At 42.1% G+C, this 20,632-nt stretch overlaps 1 protein-coding gene across 35 annotated transcripts in view; it reads left to right on the top strand.

Moving 5' to 3' along the window:
* Positions 1 to 1,872: 1,872 nt before the first annotated feature.
* The window catches only part of madd (MAP-kinase activating death domain), a 44,227-nt gene continuing 25,467 nt past the window's right edge, over positions 1,873 to 20,632 (top strand). For 11 of the 35 annotated variants that reach the window (XM_047581150.1, XM_047581149.1, XM_047581138.1 and 8 more), the window contains exons 1-16: positions 1,875 to 2,234; positions 8,487 to 8,685; positions 9,571 to 10,212; positions 13,097 to 13,400; positions 14,419 to 14,550; positions 14,664 to 14,777; positions 14,909 to 14,989; positions 16,759 to 16,815; positions 17,516 to 17,688; positions 17,784 to 18,019; positions 18,102 to 18,258; positions 18,665 to 18,768; positions 18,853 to 19,058; positions 19,238 to 19,491; positions 19,846 to 19,985; positions 20,454 to 20,555. In XM_047581150.1, the coding sequence (XP_047437106.1) occupies positions 8,627 to 8,685; positions 9,571 to 10,212; positions 13,097 to 13,400; positions 14,419 to 14,550; positions 14,664 to 14,777; positions 14,909 to 14,989; positions 16,759 to 16,815; positions 17,516 to 17,688; positions 17,784 to 18,019; positions 18,102 to 18,258; positions 18,665 to 18,768; positions 18,853 to 19,058; positions 19,238 to 19,491; positions 19,846 to 19,985; positions 20,454 to 20,555 (2,761 nt within the window). In that variant the 5' untranslated portion in view covers positions 1,875 to 2,234; positions 8,487 to 8,626. Of the gene's footprint in view, positions 2,235 to 8,486; positions 8,686 to 9,570; positions 10,213 to 13,096; positions 13,401 to 14,418; positions 14,551 to 14,663; positions 14,778 to 14,908; positions 14,990 to 15,327; positions 15,337 to 16,758; positions 16,816 to 17,515; positions 17,689 to 17,783; positions 18,020 to 18,101; positions 18,259 to 18,664; positions 18,769 to 18,852; positions 19,059 to 19,237; positions 19,492 to 19,845; positions 19,986 to 20,453; positions 20,556 to 20,632 lie in introns of all 35 variants that reach the window. The other 24 variants (XM_047581169.1, XM_047581170.1, XM_047581172.1 and 21 more) reach the window with 5 other exon arrangements.

Genomic DNA, 20,632 nt, shown 5'->3' with positions numbered 1-20,632 from the left:
CAAAACAGCTAATTATAGCCAAACTAAGCCAGAACTTTTTGTCTTTATATAAACCATACCACCCCCATATGCACCGTACTATGTTTTAAATGTTATTTATTTATTAATGTATTAGCTTTTACTTAACCAGGCCGATCCTGCTGAGACACAGTTGCCTCGTTTCCAAGGGAAGCCCAGCCACAACTGCAGCCTAGAAAAGTTACCACAATTCAGAAAAAAAAAAAAAACAGCAACTCACACAACAACACAAATGACACACATGGACGATATAAAAACAACAAGACTAAGATTCTGGATCTACATTAAAACAAGTGCAATAAATAGCTGCTCCAACGTCTCTCACACATTTTAGCGTAATGTATAATTACACTCACAATTCTGTATGTGTGAAAGAAGTTTCTACGACTCTCGCGGTGCCTGACATACATGCATGTAAAGTTGGTTCCAAGGTGCAACACAACAGTTTTACGTTAAGACACTTTAATTTTAAGTTAATGATACGCCTGAAAGGAGACAAACAGAGCAGAGAACAGAGAAGAACACTTTCAAGGTGAAGACAGTGGTGTGATGTGCAGTCTCTCTGGTGTCCATGTAGAAGAGTGATACATGCCCACCTTCATTCAATAAACACACTTACTGCTACTGATGCTGCAGGTGCTGGGCCTGCAGGTCACCAGTAGCTTCTGGTGCCTCGATTTAGTCCCCTTGGCCTTGGTTACAGTGTAGTGGTGGGACTACAATCACAGTTGTCTGGGCTGCAGGTAAGCCGCTGTGTGTAGCTGCAGGTCCTGTGGCTGCTGAGGCTACAGCTGCTGTGGTTGGAAGCACAACTAATAGCTGCTGTGTTGGTGAAAATATCAAAACCACACATATCTGAATATTTACTTAGCATGTAGAAGATTGAACACAGTGAGTGTAGAGTTCTGTCTAAAACCTTCCTACTGTCTATATTAACAAATCTAAAACTAGCCATTAACCTGTCAACACACCCAAAAAGACCTCCAGTGGACATCTTAGCCTGTCAGTTTCAGCCATCTTTGTTAATATGTTTCTTATGCCTGGTCTGCACCTCTAATGGTTATAGTATATAGTTCTTCTCACATGGCAAGAAGAACATGAACCCTTCAAACAAACCCTTCTGTTTGGTCAATTGCTAAATCAACCTGCACACCTGCATTCAGAATATGATACATCAGATTGTCATTTGACGTATCTCAAACAACGTCAGCTTTGCATTTAAATGAACTTAATGACAACGGTCAGAAACATTCATGAAGTCTCATTCATATACATGTGTCAGTCTTATGCTCACCCCTTCATGTAAACCACTGCATTTCTAGGTGTCTTTTTTAAGAATTGAATCAAAAATAAGTCAGAAGAAGCTGCCGATTTCACATGTACACTACAATGATGCAGTTTAATCAAGCCACTGTCATGTGGCAAATCAATGTGGCCCTTTATATTTTGGAGTGCAACCATAGGTGCAATCAATACTATGGAAGGATCCAGTTAGTGATATAGTCTTTTTTCTCCAGCAGTCGTTTTATTGCAGTTTTATTTGTGATGAGGGTTAGTTATTCATATTTTATATTATATTTTCATTTATTTTGGCATAAATTAAGCAAATTAATACAATTTCTTATTTATTCGTTCTGCTCAAATGACTATGCTCAAATACAAACAAAAAAACGTTGCACCAAAATCCTACTTATCAGGCCAACAAATCTAAATGTTTATTAACTTATAATATTATTATGACCGAATATTGATTGTTAATTAACAGCCCGATCAGCGCCTGATAGCTTCCGCTTTTGGCGTGCGCGCTCCCGCGACGGGCACGTCGTCCTCTGCTCGTACCCGGTATGCGGAACTGCCTGCAGACCGACATGATGATGATGATGATGATGATGGTAGTGGTGGTGAGGAGGAGGAGGATGTTGTGAAGGCAGGTTGGAGGAACTGACCGAGCCACACGTCCAGCCAGGCGGACACACATCATATTTATCATGCTGCGAGCCAGCTACACGGTGTAGCCTGGGCTTTTTTTTATTATTTTTATTTTTAGCCGACGTTCCCCAAATGATAAACCTCCATCTGAAAGAAACACGGCTGAATTCGGACAAACATCTCCGCGTCTCCCCGCTCCGTGACCGAGGAGGGCACCCACCAACCAGGCCGTCATCAGCAGCTGGCTTCGCAGCGAGCGCTAGCGGCTAACCGGCTAATATAACCAGGTAAGGATGCTCCCGACCAAGGTGTGCGCTGTTTTAAACCCACCCAGCTCAGCTATGCCGTTTATTCCCAACCGCCCCCTCTCGCCGTTGCAAACCGTTGCTGCATTTGACAGCGTAGTATTTATGAGGGGAAAACGGCTAAGCTAATGCTAGCAGCTAGCTGGGTTTGTTCGCTAATCCAATCGTGACGTAGGAGAGCGTAAATGCTAGCAAGGGAGAGGAGAAAAGAGGAGGTGAGAGAAGAGGAGAAAAGGGGGAGAATAAGAGGAGGTGGGAGCGGAGGAGAGGAGAGGAGGTGAGGGGGTGATCGGAGAGAGGATGCTTCGGCTGTGTGGACATCCAAGGACGAGCCTGTCTGCTTGTCATGCAAATAAAAGCGACAGCTGACTACAACACGTCTGCTGTGTGGTTATCACATTTATGACCGTGTTGAACGTTATCTTCCTCTCAGCGTATGCCCTAAGCTAAACTTGTTGTGGATCTAGTATAATAACACCACGCATCGCGTCAGATACAATAAGCTTTGTGCCGAGCATGTCACACCGGGGACAGTTTCCCTGTTCAAAGTCGTGTGTTACGCTTCCAGCTGATCCAAATGCAGATGGACTAACACGGTGGTGGCTTCACCACTGACAGGGTAGTTAATTTATTCGTAGCAGAAGCATTAGGTTGTAATGTAGAGGTAGTTGTCGATGACAGGAACATGATAGACATCTCTATCCTGTTACATTAATGGAAGTATCTACCCTCTATTGCCAGTTTATTAGGTACACTAGTAAAGATTATTGCTTCCTAATGTCCTAACAGTTCTCCACTAGATGTGAGCTTCATGAAGGTAGTTTAAAACGACTGTGTTTGCAGTACTGTTGATTTGAATTATGTTGTACCCACGCATGTTTATTTTACGTTGACAAACCCATTATAGCCAGTGAGCACACTTTCTCATGCAATGCCAACATAAAAAAAGATTATAACCTTCATTAAGCAAAGGTGCACGATCCAAATACAACCTGTCACCACAGCACTGACCCTAACCAGCAGTGTTACTACCCTAGAGTAAACCTGTAGGATGTAAGCGGGACTAGGCTTAGAGGAATCTGCAGATAGGCAACAGTATAAATGCTTTGCTTGTGTAAATTTAATCTTTAAAAATCCATGTATAAACAGATATGCGAGTACTCCATCAGTATTTGCCGCTTTATTGACAGTGGACAAAAATAGTTGGCGCATCAGTTCACCTCAGGAGCGTTGCACCATTGGATCGTTAAGAAAATATTTCAGTCGCAAACTGAAAACGCAGTAATCTGTTCCTTCTTAATGTATGCATCATTCCTCTCCTGTTGGTGTGCAGAGTTTTTATCATCAGTCTTTTTCCCGTTGCTGCTGACTGCTACACTGTGACTGGCAAGCAATGCTCTCCATGTTGGAGGCCTGTGAATCATATCTATCTCCTCTCTGCACTTACATAAGCAGTGACGGCTGCCTGCAGACCACGCTGAAGAGATTCATCTGTTGTGTTAACCTAGATCATTATCTCGCCGTTGAAGTTCACGCAACGATTCTTAGCGTCTCATTGTTTAGCGAGGGAAAGCGGGGTTCACTACCAAGATCACTGAAGACAATCAGTGGAAGTGGCACACTCCTTCCACTCTCCTCTAAATATAATTTTGGTTGGTGCTGTATCTGTGAGCTGGATGAGTCTGGCTACAGCTCTGCTGCTTCATAAAACAGCCATTTTGGCTTTGTACCAGGAAGCATTCACGTTGCCAGACCTGCATGTGGATTCATTGTCCTGATGGTTTGGTGAGATAAAAAGGGGCTGGATCTGTAGTCTGTGTTGGCCCAGCCCTCGCTGTTGGAATATTTTAATGTTTAGGGAATGAATTTCCTCTCTGTAATACAGTGCGGATGGTTTGTCTTGTTGCCAACTAGATATTGCTCAACGGTTTGAAGAGGTGTCATTTCGAATGTTTCTTTCGATGAAGGGGTATGAGTTCTAATTAGTGGTGAACGATTCACTGATTTCAAATCCAAATTGCAATTTGGACCAATTTGCAGTTAGCAAATTGCATTCAGTGCATCTGACACAAGGTTTATTTCTATATTTTTTACGGTTTTTACTCCATTTAATCTAATTCCATAATGTGCAATGAATACAATACACATTTAAGAGCACAGAGAATTAACTTTTTGATTGTATCGCATGTGATGATACCCCAACACATGTTTTAAATCTAATATACTGTAAATATTGATGTATTGCTTCACTGTGAAAGTTATATCACAAATCACATTGTTTGGATATTTCCCAGATTATTCTGCCCAAGTCTTACCAGTGCCTCAGTGTGTTTCTATTAAGTGGTGGTTTAATGTGATCTTCTTGTTCGTCGACATGCAGGAACAGGCGACTATCAGGCTTTTGGTGTATTTGAATAATTTTACCAAGTGTGATGAGCGCTGACATTAAGTTGACTCAATGAGACAGCTTAACGTGTAGCAGTGTTTGAACCCCTTTTGTTTCTGAACGCATTAAATACTGTTGAATTTATCAGTGTTGGCAAATTTATTGATGTGAACACTGTCATGTATGAAAAAAAGAAGCCATTACGTTTACTACAGAGGCTGCTGTGGTTTTTTAATAATGAAGTAAATTAGGTGAAAAGATAATTAAGTGAAAGTATAACCGTTTTACTATCAAGATTAGTCTGGTTCAGACTGGTCTTTTATCCCTCTGGGAAAGGCTTCTCAAAAACAAAGTGGAGCTATTAGACATAATCACACTCGTAATGCGTCTGAAGCCTTCTGTGATAAAGTCTCCCTCCCTCATGTCGACTGGAAGCTGCTGTGTCTCTCGCCGGCTGCTGGAGTTAATAACGGCCTTTGTCAGGAAATGTGACTGGAGTGTCGCACTCATGATTTATATGCAGTCCATTTGTCAGCCCTGTTGTCTTTGTGGGCCCGTTTTGGCTTCTTGCCCACATCTCTGAAGCATGAAATTCACTGGGAGTTCAGTGATAGGCTTTTTTTATTTTCTTTTTTTATTATATAAAATACTAAACGTATTAGAGAGAATCTTTAACGTGTTAAGTCTAAAAAAAGATGCGATATACCTCCTCTGTAGGGTGTCCAGTGGGCACAACCATGTATTTCAGACCTTTGTTCAATAACTACCCCTAAAATATTCATTATACTCTTATCGTTTATGTAATATCAATATAAATCAAATGTCTGGACCTGCTTACAATAATTACATTAACTGGGGCCTGGTCATTTTTTTAAACACTAGTAAAAACATAAATGGCACAGTAGCAGCCACTGGCTTAAATTATATAGCGTATTAGCTTATCAGTTCGCAGATAACAGGCTTCAAGTGACAGCGAGAAACTGCTCTGGTTTCTGAGTGTTTGTATTTCAGGGTGGAGTTTCTGAAGCATGGTCTCATGTGGCATTTGTTGGTGTTGGAGTGTCGGCACCGTAGCTCCGGTAAAAAGAGATCCTGCCTCTGTAGAGCTTCTTTTTCAGCAGACTTAAAACCGACTTTACAGGACAGCTAGACTTTTGTTTTTTTCTCTGCTACATAATAGAAGAACAGACTCTACGTGTCTTTACAAGTGTGTGCTTTGTCAGGTTTAGTCCTGTACAAATGTTTCACAATAAAAGCCCTGTTTAAAATTAAGGGTTTTCAGTCCATGCTAGAAAGCATTGCATGCTACCGTTATATCTACAGCGTAATGCAGAAACTGGAGAAGACCAAAAAAATGATTGTTTCTAATATGCGCCCGCTTCAAATATAGGATTTATACTCTTTCTTTATTGAGGTAAATAAAGATCCCAGTTGCTATTTGAGAGAATACTGTCATATAATAATGATTAAAGCGTCAGATTTTGCTGCTCGTCACTCAGAATTAATAAGGGCATTCATGTAGCGCTGCCATTTTGTGGTGTTTAACAAGCATGCTGTGAAAAATCTGTCGTGGAAGAGACAAATACACGACTCTGACTGTAGCCTCGTAAAGCGAGCTTTTACTGCCGCCGCAAGATGTTCTCTGAAATGAAAATGTCCAGTGTTACGCTCTGTCACTGATGTTATTGCAACTGCGCAGGTAAAGCCCGATGATAAGAGGCTGACGTTGATCCCGACCTCTTTTTTTTTTTTTTTTTTTTTTTTCCTCCTTACATGTATATCACTAAAGCGTCACATTATTGCTGAGAAGCCTCAGCGGGAATGTGAGTGTAATAGTGTTTCTGCAAATGGTTTCAGGCAAGTCTTCCGAGCAGAGCTGAGTTATAATCCCTACCTTGTCCTGGTTTGTTTGTTTTAAAATGTAGTGGCTCACGCACTGTCAGCACCTTAACAAACGTTCATCCAGAGCTCTGTTTGACAGCTGTTGCAGAGCCTGCTCATTTATTTTTTATGTGATAATTTGTTGTTATACACTATATCTCCCAGGGGGAAAAAAAGCTGCTCAACTGTGTTCACTTGAAGAGAACCATACCTTCTTGTTCCTCGCCGGAGCTGTAAATGGCTTAGTGGAGGATTTTGTCCATCTGTATAGGTGCTAGGTGCGTTTTCTGTTGTTTTCCGCCACTCATGTGGCTGTAAGGGCCATAGTACAAGCTGTCAAGGGTGCTCATTCCACCGAGACCCCCTAAGCTGCTTAGTATATCAGCAAGCCTCTCTTTATCCGCCAGCAAACACAATCAGCTGACATAGCGGTCAGAACAGAGAAGTCGTCTGTAAAACAGCAGTGTACAACACCTTATTTTTTTTTGTTTTTATTATTTCACTCTGTTTTTATTAGCTTATTACTTAAGGGGTAAAACATAAGCAAAATTACCAGCCACCAGAGAAAGTGCTGGCTTGTCATACCTGACATCTATTAATTTCCTACAGCCTGTCTAACCTGTCATGTATGCTGCCTAGTGGAGAATTATGAGCATCAACATGAAATATTGTCTTTAATTTCCTGCAAAGCCACACAAAATGTGACACGGTAATAACATTTCCAGAGCGCAGTGAAGCAGTCGAACGGAGAATTATTGAAACCACACCAAGCTCACACGTCTGTGAAGATTCTCAGTCATTCGTGTCATGGTGGTTGAAGTGGCTTCATTCATTCATTCATTCATTCATTCATTCATTCATTCATTTTCTGTAACCGCTTGTCCTCTGGAGGGTCATGGGGGCTAGATCTTATCCCATCTGTCATTGGTCACCAGTCTATCGCGGGGCTAACACAGAGACAGACAATCATTCACACCTACGACCAACTTCTGCAGTTCTAAGACTTGTTGAATCCATTTGCCTTTTGTGAGTCACTTTTGAGTGGGCGCCATCCGCATTATGTTCAAAATAATAGACTTAACTCTGGGGCTGGGTGTCTTTACTGATTTCCTGAATCGATTGGGTCACAGTTCAGTTCAATACCTAATAACCAAAACCTAACGTTGCCATTGATTCTAGATATTGGTTATATTCCCCACAGTGTTTTACCCCTAGTTTGACATATTGACCCCTCAACTGACACAGACCACGGGGTCGAGTGATTAAACGTCTTTAATAAGTTTATTAAAGACATTTCACAACATATTTAGCTCACTGTTGCAACTCTGACAAGTCTCATGGCTAAGCCTGTCACCAAAACAAATTTTGCTGGGTGATATATTGTCCCACAAATTATCGATGATAAACGATATTATTGTCAACAAATATTGTTTTGAGACCATTTTTTCACTAATGTAACAATAATATGGCATAAAAATGCAAGTGCACCCTTTCTAAAGCGATAAACTGGTAATTCTCAAGAGTGTTTAACATTGTAATTGGAATGTCAAGAACTGTTAATTATATAAAACACACACAAATAAATAATAATAAAAATAAAACAGACTCTCAGACTGAGAGTCTCAGTAAACGGTTTCATTTCTTTTGTAAGGTTGCAGACTCCGCTCTGTGAGCGCACACCATTTTGTGCTGTTTTGTTTATATTTACTTTGTTGACCAAACACCTCAGTGAGTGTTGACTGTCGCGACAAACACTCCTCTGCATCTGCAGCTGCAGTTGTTTTTTTCACAGCTGGTAAAACTGGACCGGATGGTTGTGTTTCAGGTGCGCGTTCAAGTTGGTTCAATTTGCTTTACTTTCAAACCCGTACGACAAACTGGCTCGTCCGTGTGAAAACGTCTTTCTTGTTGTTTCTTTTAACAGTCTAACGAAGGGTTATTTGTCCCTTCTTTCGTTTGTGTTACAGGTCTGTTCATAATGACAATCAAGGAGCCATGATTCAACTGTACACCTGAACTTTACCAGCTGTGATGGAAACGCACCATTGACTCAAGAGGGAACAGAATAACCTGGATGCCGTGACGTGAAGGGCGTGGTCAGTCCAACATGGAGAAAAAGAAACCGTGCCCTCGTCTTCTCGACTACTTGGTGGTGGTCGGGGCAAGGTGAGAACTTAATTGGTCCACAAGTGGCAATTAGGCCTCAAGTGTATATACAAATCAGTTTGCAACCTGCTGGAATATAAAACTCATTAAGTTCATTTGCTATGGAGTGCAGGACAATCCTTTTAAATGATTGGTCCTAACTCTACCTAACGCAAAGCAGTGTCTTCGCCCACATTTATAGTAACAAATACTGATCATGTACACGCACTAAGTAGCTTGAACCTTGGTAATTGCACAAACTATGGTTAGATTCTGGTTTTGTGGTGATTCTTGGACATTCTGGTTGTTGTGTTATCTTCTAATTGCACCCCGCTGTGTTTGAAGATTCACTCTTAGGCTGGTTTAAAGAATCGCTTCACTTTGTTAACCTTTCCAACTCTTTGCTTTGCAGTTAAAGCTGTGGTTACACCCATATGATCTAGCATGCATAATGAAGCATAGTAGCTCATTGTTTCAAGCACAGTAGCCACAGGGGAGAAGAAAGATTCACGTGAACGCAGTGAAATCACGGAGCAGTTAGTGTCGGATTATGCTGCAGCATTTGGAGATGTAAATGTGAGATTGCACGGTTGTTATTTGTTACTTGAACCGGAGGTTTAACAGCTAAATGTGAAAACAATGAGCTTCTGTAGCTAAAGGACTATTATGAGGCTTTGCATTGTTTTATTAAGCAATCAAAGCATCTGACTAATCCTTATGAGGTGCCGCCTCAATCAGTGAGCACGTCAAATTAAATTCAAACTTTTGTTTACACATTTGGGGAAATTAATTTGCATACACATTACAAATTACAAGGACGTGGGTATTAAACCGCGAATGAACAGCAATGGTCGTATTTGCTGCTTCTTTTAAAACAGAAGAAACTTTTGTTCATCTTCCTTTCAGGCAACCGAGCAGCGACAGCGTGGCTCAGACCCCTCAGCTCCTGCGCCGCTACCCGCTAGAAGACCATCACGACTTCCCACTCCCACCGGACGTGGTTTTCTTCTGCCAACCGGAGGGCTGCCTGAGTATACGCCAGCGCAGGGTCAGCCTCCGCGACGACTCCTCGTTCGTGTTCACGCTGACCGACAAGGACTCGGGAATCACCCGCTATGGCATCTGCGTCAACTTCTACCGCTCCTTCCAGCGAGGACATCACCGCGCTCGAGGAGACAAGGGCGGCCACACAGAGACGGCGGCGCAGGCGGTGGAGACGGCCACCGAAGCGTCCGACGACAGCGGCGGAGGTCCGCCCTCGGTGGCACCTCCGGCTAACGGTGCCGAGTCGGGGCCTCCGCCTTCCTCCGGAGAAGAGGGCGGACAACCAGGTGCCGAGCTAAATGCCGGCAGGTCCCCGCAGCACAGGCGGAGCGCGGCCAAGGTGGCGGCCAGGAACCGCAACAGCACGCTGACTTCGTTGTGCATACTCAGCCACTACCCGTTCTTCTCCACCTTTAGAGAGTGCCTGTACATTCTCAAGAGGCTGGTGGACTGCTGCAGTCAGAGGCTAACTCAACGAGCCGGGCTCCCTCGTGCCACACAGAGGTGAGGTTTAACACTGCACACACATTGCAAACACCTAAGAGATTATATATATAGTGAGGCAGAGTTTTCTTGAGCTTGAAGGAGGAGAGTGATTACATGCATTTACACATGTCAGCTTAGGACACACAGATTCCCTCTAATGTTTAATACCAATGATTTCCAAATTACCAAATGATTTCTGTGTTTCAGCTTTACATTTTAAAGGCTAGAAACAAATAACAGCGTTCGCGACAACATTTTCTGCCACTTTGTTTCCCTCCCCATGTGCGTCTCTCGTCGTCCACCTGCTATCTGCGTGTTTGTGCGCCGCACAGTTAACACAAGAGCCTTTGTCTTGTCGCTCCCGTGCAGTTCTGCGAGCCATCTGTAGCTTGTGTCTTGTTTTCACAGCACGCTCGATGTTAACACACTCCACCTTGATGATAAATAATGGCGACTAAATTATCCAAAGTACATTTCACGTTTCGCTTTCTGTCTTGCACTAAATATCGTTCCCTCTGGGGCGACTCTTAAGCTGTTTAACTCACTTCTTAAACATCTCGTCAGTAATGGTAGTAGTCAGTGTAAACCAGAGGTTATGTGTGAAAATGAGCGCTTAGCGTCCTATTTACCAAATACATGATCATATTTGGACTTTTCTTATTAACAACACACAACAGATAAATGTTTTCTGTTTCATTTAAACTGCAGCAAACACACACAGCTGTGCGCTGTGTTTTGTTTGATGGGACAGTATTTTCAGTGCACTGTGGGTTATTCAATTGACATGAGTGACACGATAGATTGCTGTGTAGTGTTAATTAGGCTGTCACTTCCCACCGGGCACAGGCCTTGGGTGATTGGTATTTATAGCTGTACTAGAGCGTCCTTTTTCCCTCCTCACTACAAGGTGATTGTATGAATGTCTAATGCGCACTGTTCTTCCGGTGGTGTTGCAATGATAGAGAAGGAGCAGAGCCGTTGCGTAAGGGCTGCGAGCGCTCGGTGCTACGGGCCTCTGACAGATTGAGGTCTCTGGCTGCCGTTGGGTAGCAGCTGCAGTTGGTGGGAGGGCTCTAAAGCACTAATGATTTACCTCCCTCCTCGCCATAACTCACGCTACGTATACACTCCAGAAAGGGTAATGGCACCGTGCGTGTGTGGAGTGGAGGTTTTCCACATCGATATTTCGACAATTGCTTAAGAGCCTCTCCTGTGTGTCAATCTCATTTGCTCATCATATTAGTGATTTCACTGGGTGTTTCCTCTGGCCTCTTGGTAGCTATTTGCAGCAAGATTTAATTTAGTTTTTAACCTTAAAATGACTCAGTAAAAATGATCATATTCTGCATGTCAGTGAGAAATTAATTAATTGGTGTATAATGTCAGCATGTAGTTGTACTGCGTGAAGAGAAGAAAGGGCGTAACAAATTCTTTGTTCTAACTAAAATTGTCTTTTTAAGTTGAAGATTCGGTCAGTTTCACTCGTCAGTTGATTAGGTATTGCATTATAATTGCCTCTTTAACTAGAAAAACAAAAACAAGTAAAGTGAGTAATGGCAGAGACAATAATAATTATCATTATTGTTCATAGTGTATAAAATGTCCAAGTTTGAATGAGCAAAACAAAATAACAAAAATAAGAACAGAGGGGAGGGGGAAAAAAGATGAGTAGATAGCATGATTTTGGATTTTGGATGTGTGGGTACCAAGATGGTTTTGGTGCTAAGTGGGATGTGACATGAGTTCATCTGCAGAAAAATGGTTCAATTCAGAATAGTTGAATTTATGTTACTGAATTTTTCAGATTGATATGTTTGTAAAGCTGATCGGTCAGGGAGATCAGTCAGATCCAAGTATGCAGATTGTCTTTTTCACACATCTTTACATACGGTTTTCTGGCCCTTTATTCTGGACCATATTCTGGTCATGAGTGCAGTGATTTCCTGTCAGTAAGAAAAACTTGAAGTATGTCTCTTCCATATACACTAAAAACTGATTTTAAGAAAAGTGTCTTAATTGCTCATTAATTATTGAAATCACATGATTAATTGTGATGAAATATTTTCTACTTTTGACAGCCCAGGTTCTAATGTAAAGTTGCACTAAATCAAAGCTTCATTAAGGTTGTAGGATTCAGGATTACTTTAAAACACTGAGAGAGCTGTTGGGTTTTCATTTTGGAGGCTGTGGTTTGTAGTATTATTAAATTATATTGTGTTATACCAACAAATGTTCCTATTGTTTTGACAAGGTTAAATAACAAACACTTCAATGTTTAAATCAATGAAGTTTTACAGCACCACAAACTACATCCTCTTCTCATCATATAGTTTAATGACCGTGTTTCTGATGCTGCTTATAACAATCATTAAAGAGTTTGTGCAGGACTGTCAGATTAGAATACATTAGTTTTCATTAGAGAACCTAATGAGCTGACAAGACCGTATAGATCACAATTTACGTGTAAATCATCCTTTGTTGTGTTCTCGTTTTGTCTCTTTTTGTGTGGAGTGTTGGATAGTCGACAGTAGGCTGAGGCCGAACAATTTTATCTATTAATCAGAACGCATGAAAGTCACATTATTGTGTTCACGTTGCTTGAAGCCATCACGTGACACTGCAGAATCACATGTATTATAGAAAGGGTGTGGCGACGTTTTCCAGTGCAACAACAAACAGCAGTTTTCTTTTACTGGAGATAAAACAGTTTAATACGACCATCTTTTCTAAACGAAAATGTTTAATGATTTGAGCCTCTCGGTTTTTCAGCGTTTTATAGGTTTTCTAATTAAACTATCCCATAATGAAAACGATTAATTACACTTTTAACCTCAAAGAAAGATGAAGGGGGAAACATCCCACTATAAAATTCTGACTCCACTCTGTTTATGTCTCCTCCTAGGGACACCATGTGGCGGGTGTTTACTGGAGCGTTGTCGGTGGAAGAGAAAGGCAGCCAGCTACTGGCCGACCTGCGGGACATTGAATCCTGGGTGTACCGGTTGCTGCGCTCGCCGGTGCCACTGGCGGCTCAGAGACGCGTGGATGTGGAGGTTCTGCCCCATGAACTCAAACGGCCGCTCACCTTTGCCCTGCCTGACAACTCCCGCTTCTCCATGGTCGACTTCCCCCTGCACCTGCCCTTAGAGCTGCTGGGTGTGGACGCCTGTCTTCAGGTCCTCAGCTGCATCCTGCTAGAGCACAAGGTGAGGACGTGTTGCAGCAGTCAGTTCAGGATGCGGGCTGTTTGTTATCAGTCATTGCTTGAGCCTTTATATTCCTTTCGTTCACGCCGAAGAGAAAGAGACGTGTGGTTATCTTCAATCACGTCTGGGTTTTGACCGAAGGCCACGCTGACTGTTGGACGGAAAAGGGACAAGGAAAGCTATATTTAGTATGTTGTGATTTGTTGGTGGGTTGGTGCAGCTGTGTGTCCCTGCCTGGACAAAGAGCAAAGACGAGACCTCCCAGGAAATGTCCTGAATAACCTCAATCAGCCATCTTATGTTGTAGATGTACACCCACTGAAGCCATTTTGCTGCAACACGAACGAGGCGTAGTAGATTAAAAGAATTCATTACGACTGAGAGGAAATACTCTTGTTCTCTGTCATCTCCTGTGTTTAAAACCAGTATGGAGGAAACAGGAGTCCTTGTTTGCAGTGTGCTCGCGTAGTGTTTACAATGACATTGATACATAAGCTCAAATCGAGCGTCTCAGTTTCACTCACAATGCTAAAAGACTAGCATTGAATACATGCGACACAGTTTTTCTGCTTTGCATTCACTCTTTGTATAACAAATATGGAGTTTTTCTAGGTCATCTTTTGAGTGGCGGAAATTGCCAGATGCTTTCTCTGTGTAGATTCAGTGTCCATGTGCAGGCGCTAGTTAGCTACAGTGTTGTTTGCAGTTCCCCCCCTTCGCCAGTTTCTTCTTAAAGTTGAGCCAAATTCTCAGCCTGCATGAAATGTTGCCATCTTGTATTTTTGGTGATTGAAGATGAATTCGGTACATCGTTAAATTCAGTCGGGCTGAACTAAGTGCTGCCTGAAAGCTTTCAGAGTGACTCCTCTTTCAAGCACTTTGTGCTGCTAATTAATTTTTCATAAAAGCTCAGTTTTTAATACTGCCGTTATAAACCTGAGGCAAACTTGGTTTATGGCATTGAATAGTGGAGAAAAAGAGTGAATATTGACGTGCGTGGTGGTTTTTTTTTTTCCAGGTCATTCTTCAGTCCAGAGATTACAATGCTTTGTCTATGAGCGTCATGGCTTTTGTGGCCATGATCTACCCACTGGAGTACATGTTCCCTGTCATCCCCTTACTGCCGACATGTATGGCCTCGGCTGAACAGGTACAATAGATCCAGTTTCACATTTTCACCATGTTTGCAGTGTAATTACGTATGCCGTCTATTTTGGTAAAATAAGAACTGGGACTAACTTGTGTGTTTCCTCCTCCACACAGCTTCTTCTTGCTCCTACTCCCTATATCATAGGAGTACCGGCCAGCTTCTTCCTCTACAAAGCCGATTTCAAAATGCCAGATGATCTTTGGCTCGTGGACCTTGACAGCAGCAAGGTCTGTACACGGTGTTCTGATTCTGCTTTGTCTGTCCAAATTAGCTTTTATAACCTGTTATTATTCGGACATGTATGACATTTAACACGTCTATGCTCAGAATAAAATGTGAAGGCTCTTTGTTTCTGCAGGTTATTGCGCCGACCAATGCAGAGATTCTACCACCTCTTCCAGAGCCTGAAGCAGGCGAGCTTAAGAAACATCTTAAACAGGTAACGCTTGCGATTTGTCCTCTTGAATTTTATCAGTTTTCTCAATGTGCTGCACTGTGGCAGTCAAAATACAACCCCAAAACCACTGGGACCACTGTTGCACGCACATGAATTTTGCAAAGAACTTCCTGGCATCCAGGTACTGCTACTTGATCATACTCTTGTATCAATGTAAAACTTGCCTTTCAGCAATGTGACGAGTAGGGGGTTCCCTCTTCAGCAGAGTTGTATGTATTGTAGATGAGAGTGGGAGCATTTGAATTGGTTTTGTAGTGCACTAACACAAACAAATGTTTTTTTTTTTCCTTTTCTTTGTTTCCCCTGTTTGCATGCACTAGCTCTTGGAGGTAATATCAGATGCTAGGACCCTGTAACCCAAAGCAAAGTCTTTAGCGTTCCTGACAGCAACTAACTTGCCCCTCTAACCTGATCTGTCTAACATTACATCACAAATCTGGTTCTGATTCATGGAAATGCCTCACTTTTTTTTTTGTATACCCACATTGTAGCAGCATCGTTAACAACCAACATAATTCCTTTCACATACGCATCTAAGCAAAACTGAAAACTATGGCTCAACTACCTTGTTATTCACGAAATCTGAAATTATAGCTGAATGGTAAGTGGTCAATACCAGTCACATTGTGTAACGTTAAACTTTCTTTCTTGACTGTAAAACACAATATACTAATGAGCTAACATTCACATTTTAATGCTGTGTTGAAACAACAAAGGGAAGTTACCAAATCCTGTGGCTGGTTAAAGTAATTCAGTTGTTTCCTTCCATACACTTATTGGGTTTCATACGCCTTGAATCAGAGCCAGTGCGTTAGCTGTGTGATTAGCAGCTCTTTCCCTGTGTGCGGGTGTGTGACTGAGAGGCTGGTGTGTAGGAGTGTGCAAAGCCTCAGTTTAGCAGTTGTATATTTGGAAACAAGCTCAAAATGGCTGTGAATGGAGAATAAGGTCACAGAGAATTGTTTAAGTGATTTTCTGAAGACTGTGATGCCACAGCAGATTGCTGCCGATGAGAGGAAATACTTGCACTCGACACTGAAGTACCAAAAATAAATTGGTCGTGACAATTGACTGATTTATTTACATTAACAAGGTTGATTGTATGATTTTGGTTTACTTCAGTCTTTCTTTTTTAATTTGCAACAGGCATTTTGTCGTGCAAGTATTTTACCTATGTGTCTGAAAAGATCTGCTGTTTTGTATCTGTCATCACCACTCCATCGTAGCCACTGGTTATTCCCTGGTGGCCATGATGGATGGACTTCATGTGTCTTTTATTGCCTGGATTCTGTTGGTGAAGTTTGGTTTGTGGTTGTGGTTTCTCACTATCTTTCATGTGCATCGTCTACCCTTTCTTCATTTTCCTTTCTTTCCTCTCTTGGTCTTACCCTCTCAAAATTCCTCTCCCCTCACTCTCGCTCCCAGTCTTGCAATTCTCTTGCTCTCCTAGCTGTCCATCATCTTTTCAAAACGAACACAGACTAATATTTTCTTATCTCCTTTCTTGAGTAAATTGTAGCATTGGAAATGAAAAAGCTAAAAGTGCAAGGCTGCTGTCTTTCGTTGCACAAACTATTTGTCGTCAGCGAAAATGGAAAAACCGAGAAGTGCTGTTGAAAGGAGACTAAGAAAAGAAAGGGAAGGGCCTTGGGTGTGACCCTTCCGTCATGTGCTGTTCCAGTGTCAGTCACAAAGTTGTCATCCCAGGCCTTCATGTGATTCTCCTCGCATCTCTCTTATCCCCTTCTTAGTGTCTGGTTAGGTTGACCGTGATCACCCAAAAGCAGATCTTCTCCACTGAAAATAAGGTTACTCATTTCTCCTCCTGTGGAATGTGTAATGCCCCTGCACGGATATCCTCTTACATTACTTTGCTTGTCACTACTACTTGTCTCCTATTCTATTCTCAAGATTTCGATAAAATGCATAACAGTGTCACCGAATGTTGCGGAGCAGTTCTTTGATACACTGCTTAGCTCTGGCTTGAGCATGACTGAATGTGCGTGCATCTATCTTGGCATCAGTGAGTGTCCTCGTAAAAACAAAGACAAGATATGATGAAGCTAATCACTCTGACAAAGTTAACATTCATCCAGACCCGGCAACTAAATGTTCCATAATGCTAAGCTAAATATTGACTCTTGAGTCTGCAGCAGTTCCCTCAAAGCAAACCATGCATAGTGACTTACTTCCCTTTTGCGCCTCCTGTCCAAAATGACACACCCACCGCAGGCATCAACATGCACAAAACTAATCCTTTAATTACTATCATTTATATGGAGAAGCATAAAATTGGGAACAACCTGGATCTGCACTTCATAGTTTGGCTCTAATTGTTTCCCTTTTCAACGAGGGTAAACAATGATATAATATCACATCAGCACTTCAAATTTATTACACTGACAAAATGTTGATGCCAATCGTGGGAGTGGTTCATTGCAGCGCTGTGTTCTTGTTGTTAAATCCACTGCCATGTTTGTAATTTGTGTCACTGTTAACTTGTCCTAGGCGTTGGCCAGTATGAGTTTGAACACCCAACCCATTCTGAACCTGGAGAAATTTCAGGAAGGCCAGGAGTTGCCGCTCCTCCCACCTGGACGAGATAAAGCTTCACCGTCCTCTACAGAGTTCAACCCTCTAATTTACGGCAATGATGTTGATTCTGTGGACGTAGCCACCAGGCAAGCCTTGAATGTTTCTGTTCATTGAGTGTTTGTCCAGATTTGTCAGATTGAGCTTCAGAATAAAGTTAAACTCCATGTTGTTTGTCTTGCAGGGTTGCCATGGTACGGTTCTTCAACTCCCCGAATGTTCTCCAAGGCTTCCAGATGCACACTCGCACCTTGCGCCTCTTTCCCCGGCCGGTGGTTGCTTTTCAGTCATCTTCTTTCCTCGCATCTCGGCCAAGGCGCTCTAGCTTTGCAGATAAACTTTCTCACACCCAGGCGGTGGAGTTCTATGGAGAGTGGGCTCTGAATCCCAGCAACCTCGCCTTTCAGAGGATACATAACAGTAAGGCTCATTTAAGACCATAATAGTTTGTGCCTTATGGTGTTAAACTAGATATGTCATGGTCTGCATAAATCTGTTTTAGATGTTTTTGACCCGTCGTTAATCGGAGACAAGCCAAAGTGGTATGCACACCAACTTCAGCCAGTGGTCTACAGAGTCTATGATGGAAGCTCACAGCTGGTTGAGGCTATGGCTGGCCCCTTGGAGGATGAAGGCAACGAGTCTGACCCCACAGACAGGTAAGATAAACCAAGGTCCTTCTCAGTCAGTACTTACATGTGCGTTAAAAATAATTATTGCCTCAATCCGACTGAAACTGGACAACTTCAGTGTATGTAAACACGTTACTCTGACTAAAATCAGAGTTCTCCTTATCAGATTAAGACACCCAGATAATGCGATTAGAAATTGATTTTTTCCTGGCATGTATACACCTTAATTGGACTTTAACTAGACAATGCATGCAAATGCATGTAAACTGGGGCAATGACCACATTCAGAAAGTTAAATTACGAGCATAGCTTGATTAAGCTGTGCATGCTAACGAACTGAGTGTCTTCAGCTTTCTAGTTGGGTTTTTGCTTAATTTTTAACAAACATTTGCAGATTTCATCTTCAGTTCATTTTTATTTTTTTTTGTTTCAGTGGTAGTGACAGTGAGGCCTACGATGACTCCAGCTCTTCCTATTCTTCACTTGGAGACCTAGTCAGTGAGATGATTCAAGGTGACATCCAGGGAGACACACCAAGTAAGCTGCTGTTTCAGTGCAAAAAGCACATTGACAGTATTGGTACAGTTGCATCCATTGTAACATTTTACTTTGATGTTTTAGGCTTGGATCCGCCTACACATGCTGCACTGGGAGACGCCAGTGAGGTTGAGTTTCAAGACTATCACGACTTCAGGGAAGGCCAGGGCTCCGATGGCCCACCCAGTGGGGATGGACCTGTTGAATCTTCTGATGGACAACCTCTTCGCTCAAGCTCCAGCACGACTGCAAGCTCAAGTCCCAGCACAATCATCCAGGGAGTCAACCATGTGTGTGACCAGTCCAGTTGATGCACTTTCAGATACTAGAGACACCCTCGTTTTCTAAATGTCCACAGTTTTTTGAATCGCTTAGACAGTGGCTCTTTATATTGACACAACTTTTAACATGAGCTGTGCTAATTTTCACAATTCCCATTCATTTGTTTTCTCATTTTTTTTTTTTTCAGGACCAGGGCGAAGTGTCTGAAATTGAAGCATCTGCTAGTGCTGCTTTACAGAACCCAGTTCCCGTATTGGGCAGTCAGCCATTCCTCAGACCCGCAGCTGAGTCTGGTCTGGTGGACACAGCCAACAAAAAGCAAGAGTATGACAACCCATACTTTGAGCCTCAGTATGGCTTCCCCACAGAGGATGACCCTGATGCAGACGAGCAAGTGGAATCATACACCCCACGATTCAACCAGAACCTCAATGGCAACAAGTGTGTTTAACTTGTTCATCACTTGAATGAGTGCATTATCATTCAAATGGGCTTTCTGACTGACCATGCAATGTTGTCAATCAAATCACAGCACGTCAAATAATCATTCTCCTCATTCATGGTCTTGAATCTCTGGTGGTGTGATTACATGTGGTGTGAATGCTTTAGATGTCCCCATTACGTTTGTATATCGTTAGCCTAATAGCATAATTGCCTAAGTCATATTTGAACGAAAAAAACACAATTTTTAGCAAGTCCATTGGTAAAGTAAGGCAAGTATGCTATTAGGCTAACAATATGTTCCTCTGTCTTTGATTTGCTGTAACCTCTCAGGGCTATTTTGTTACTTTTTAGGTTGCAGCGACCCTTACGTCCCGTTAGCTTGAGGCTTCCAGGAGAGTCCGACGGAGAGGGAGACTCACACAACAGCTCACCAAACTCCACCATTTCCAACAGCAGTAATGACGGATTTGGAGGACTCATGTCCTTTGCTAGTGAGAACATTTACATTTAAAAAAAAAGAAGAAGGACTGATTGAATTGAATTGGACTGATTTTTGCTGGTGTGGAACCAAAAGCATCAGTTCACTCAGTTCACCCATTCTTAAAGATTTAACAACACTAGAGACATTGGAGAAAAACGCATTAATAACCAAATATCACAGTTCTAGTTGTCTTATAAAATTTGATTTGCTTTTGATTGATCAGATGACTAGGCACTTCATATGCATCCATATGAATCTTGTAGAAGTGTACTGGTAATTTAAATACTATTGCTCTGGGTTTGTTTAACAATTATATTTTCCTATTTGCCTGGATCAGTTTTGTTACCAAACACTTTCACCACTGTTAATTAGTGCACATGTCTTTCTCCAAAGTTTATGTTGAGATTCAGTCATGTGAAATACTTTGCCTTTGCTCAATAGTTTATCACCATTATTATTATTGTCACTCCCTCAATAGGCAACCTTTACAAGAACCACGGTACCAGTTTCAGTCTGTCCAATCTTGCCCTTCCCAACAAGGCAGCGAGGGAGAAGTCGACACCTTTCCCCAGTCTGAAAGGTAATCTCAACTTTTTCACATTTGTTCAAATTCCTCATAAAACTGGTGTTTCTGCCATTTAATCTCCTCTTTATTGT

This window comes from Mugil cephalus, chromosome 3 (genome assembly GCF_022458985.1).
Source record: "Mugil cephalus isolate CIBA_MC_2020 chromosome 3, CIBA_Mcephalus_1.1, whole genome shotgun sequence".
NCBI classification, from domain to species: domain Eukaryota; kingdom Metazoa; phylum Chordata; class Actinopteri; order Mugiliformes; family Mugilidae; genus Mugil; species Mugil cephalus.
The sequence above is the reverse complement of the archived record's forward strand: the minus strand, read 5'-3'. Positions and strand labels throughout refer to the sequence as shown.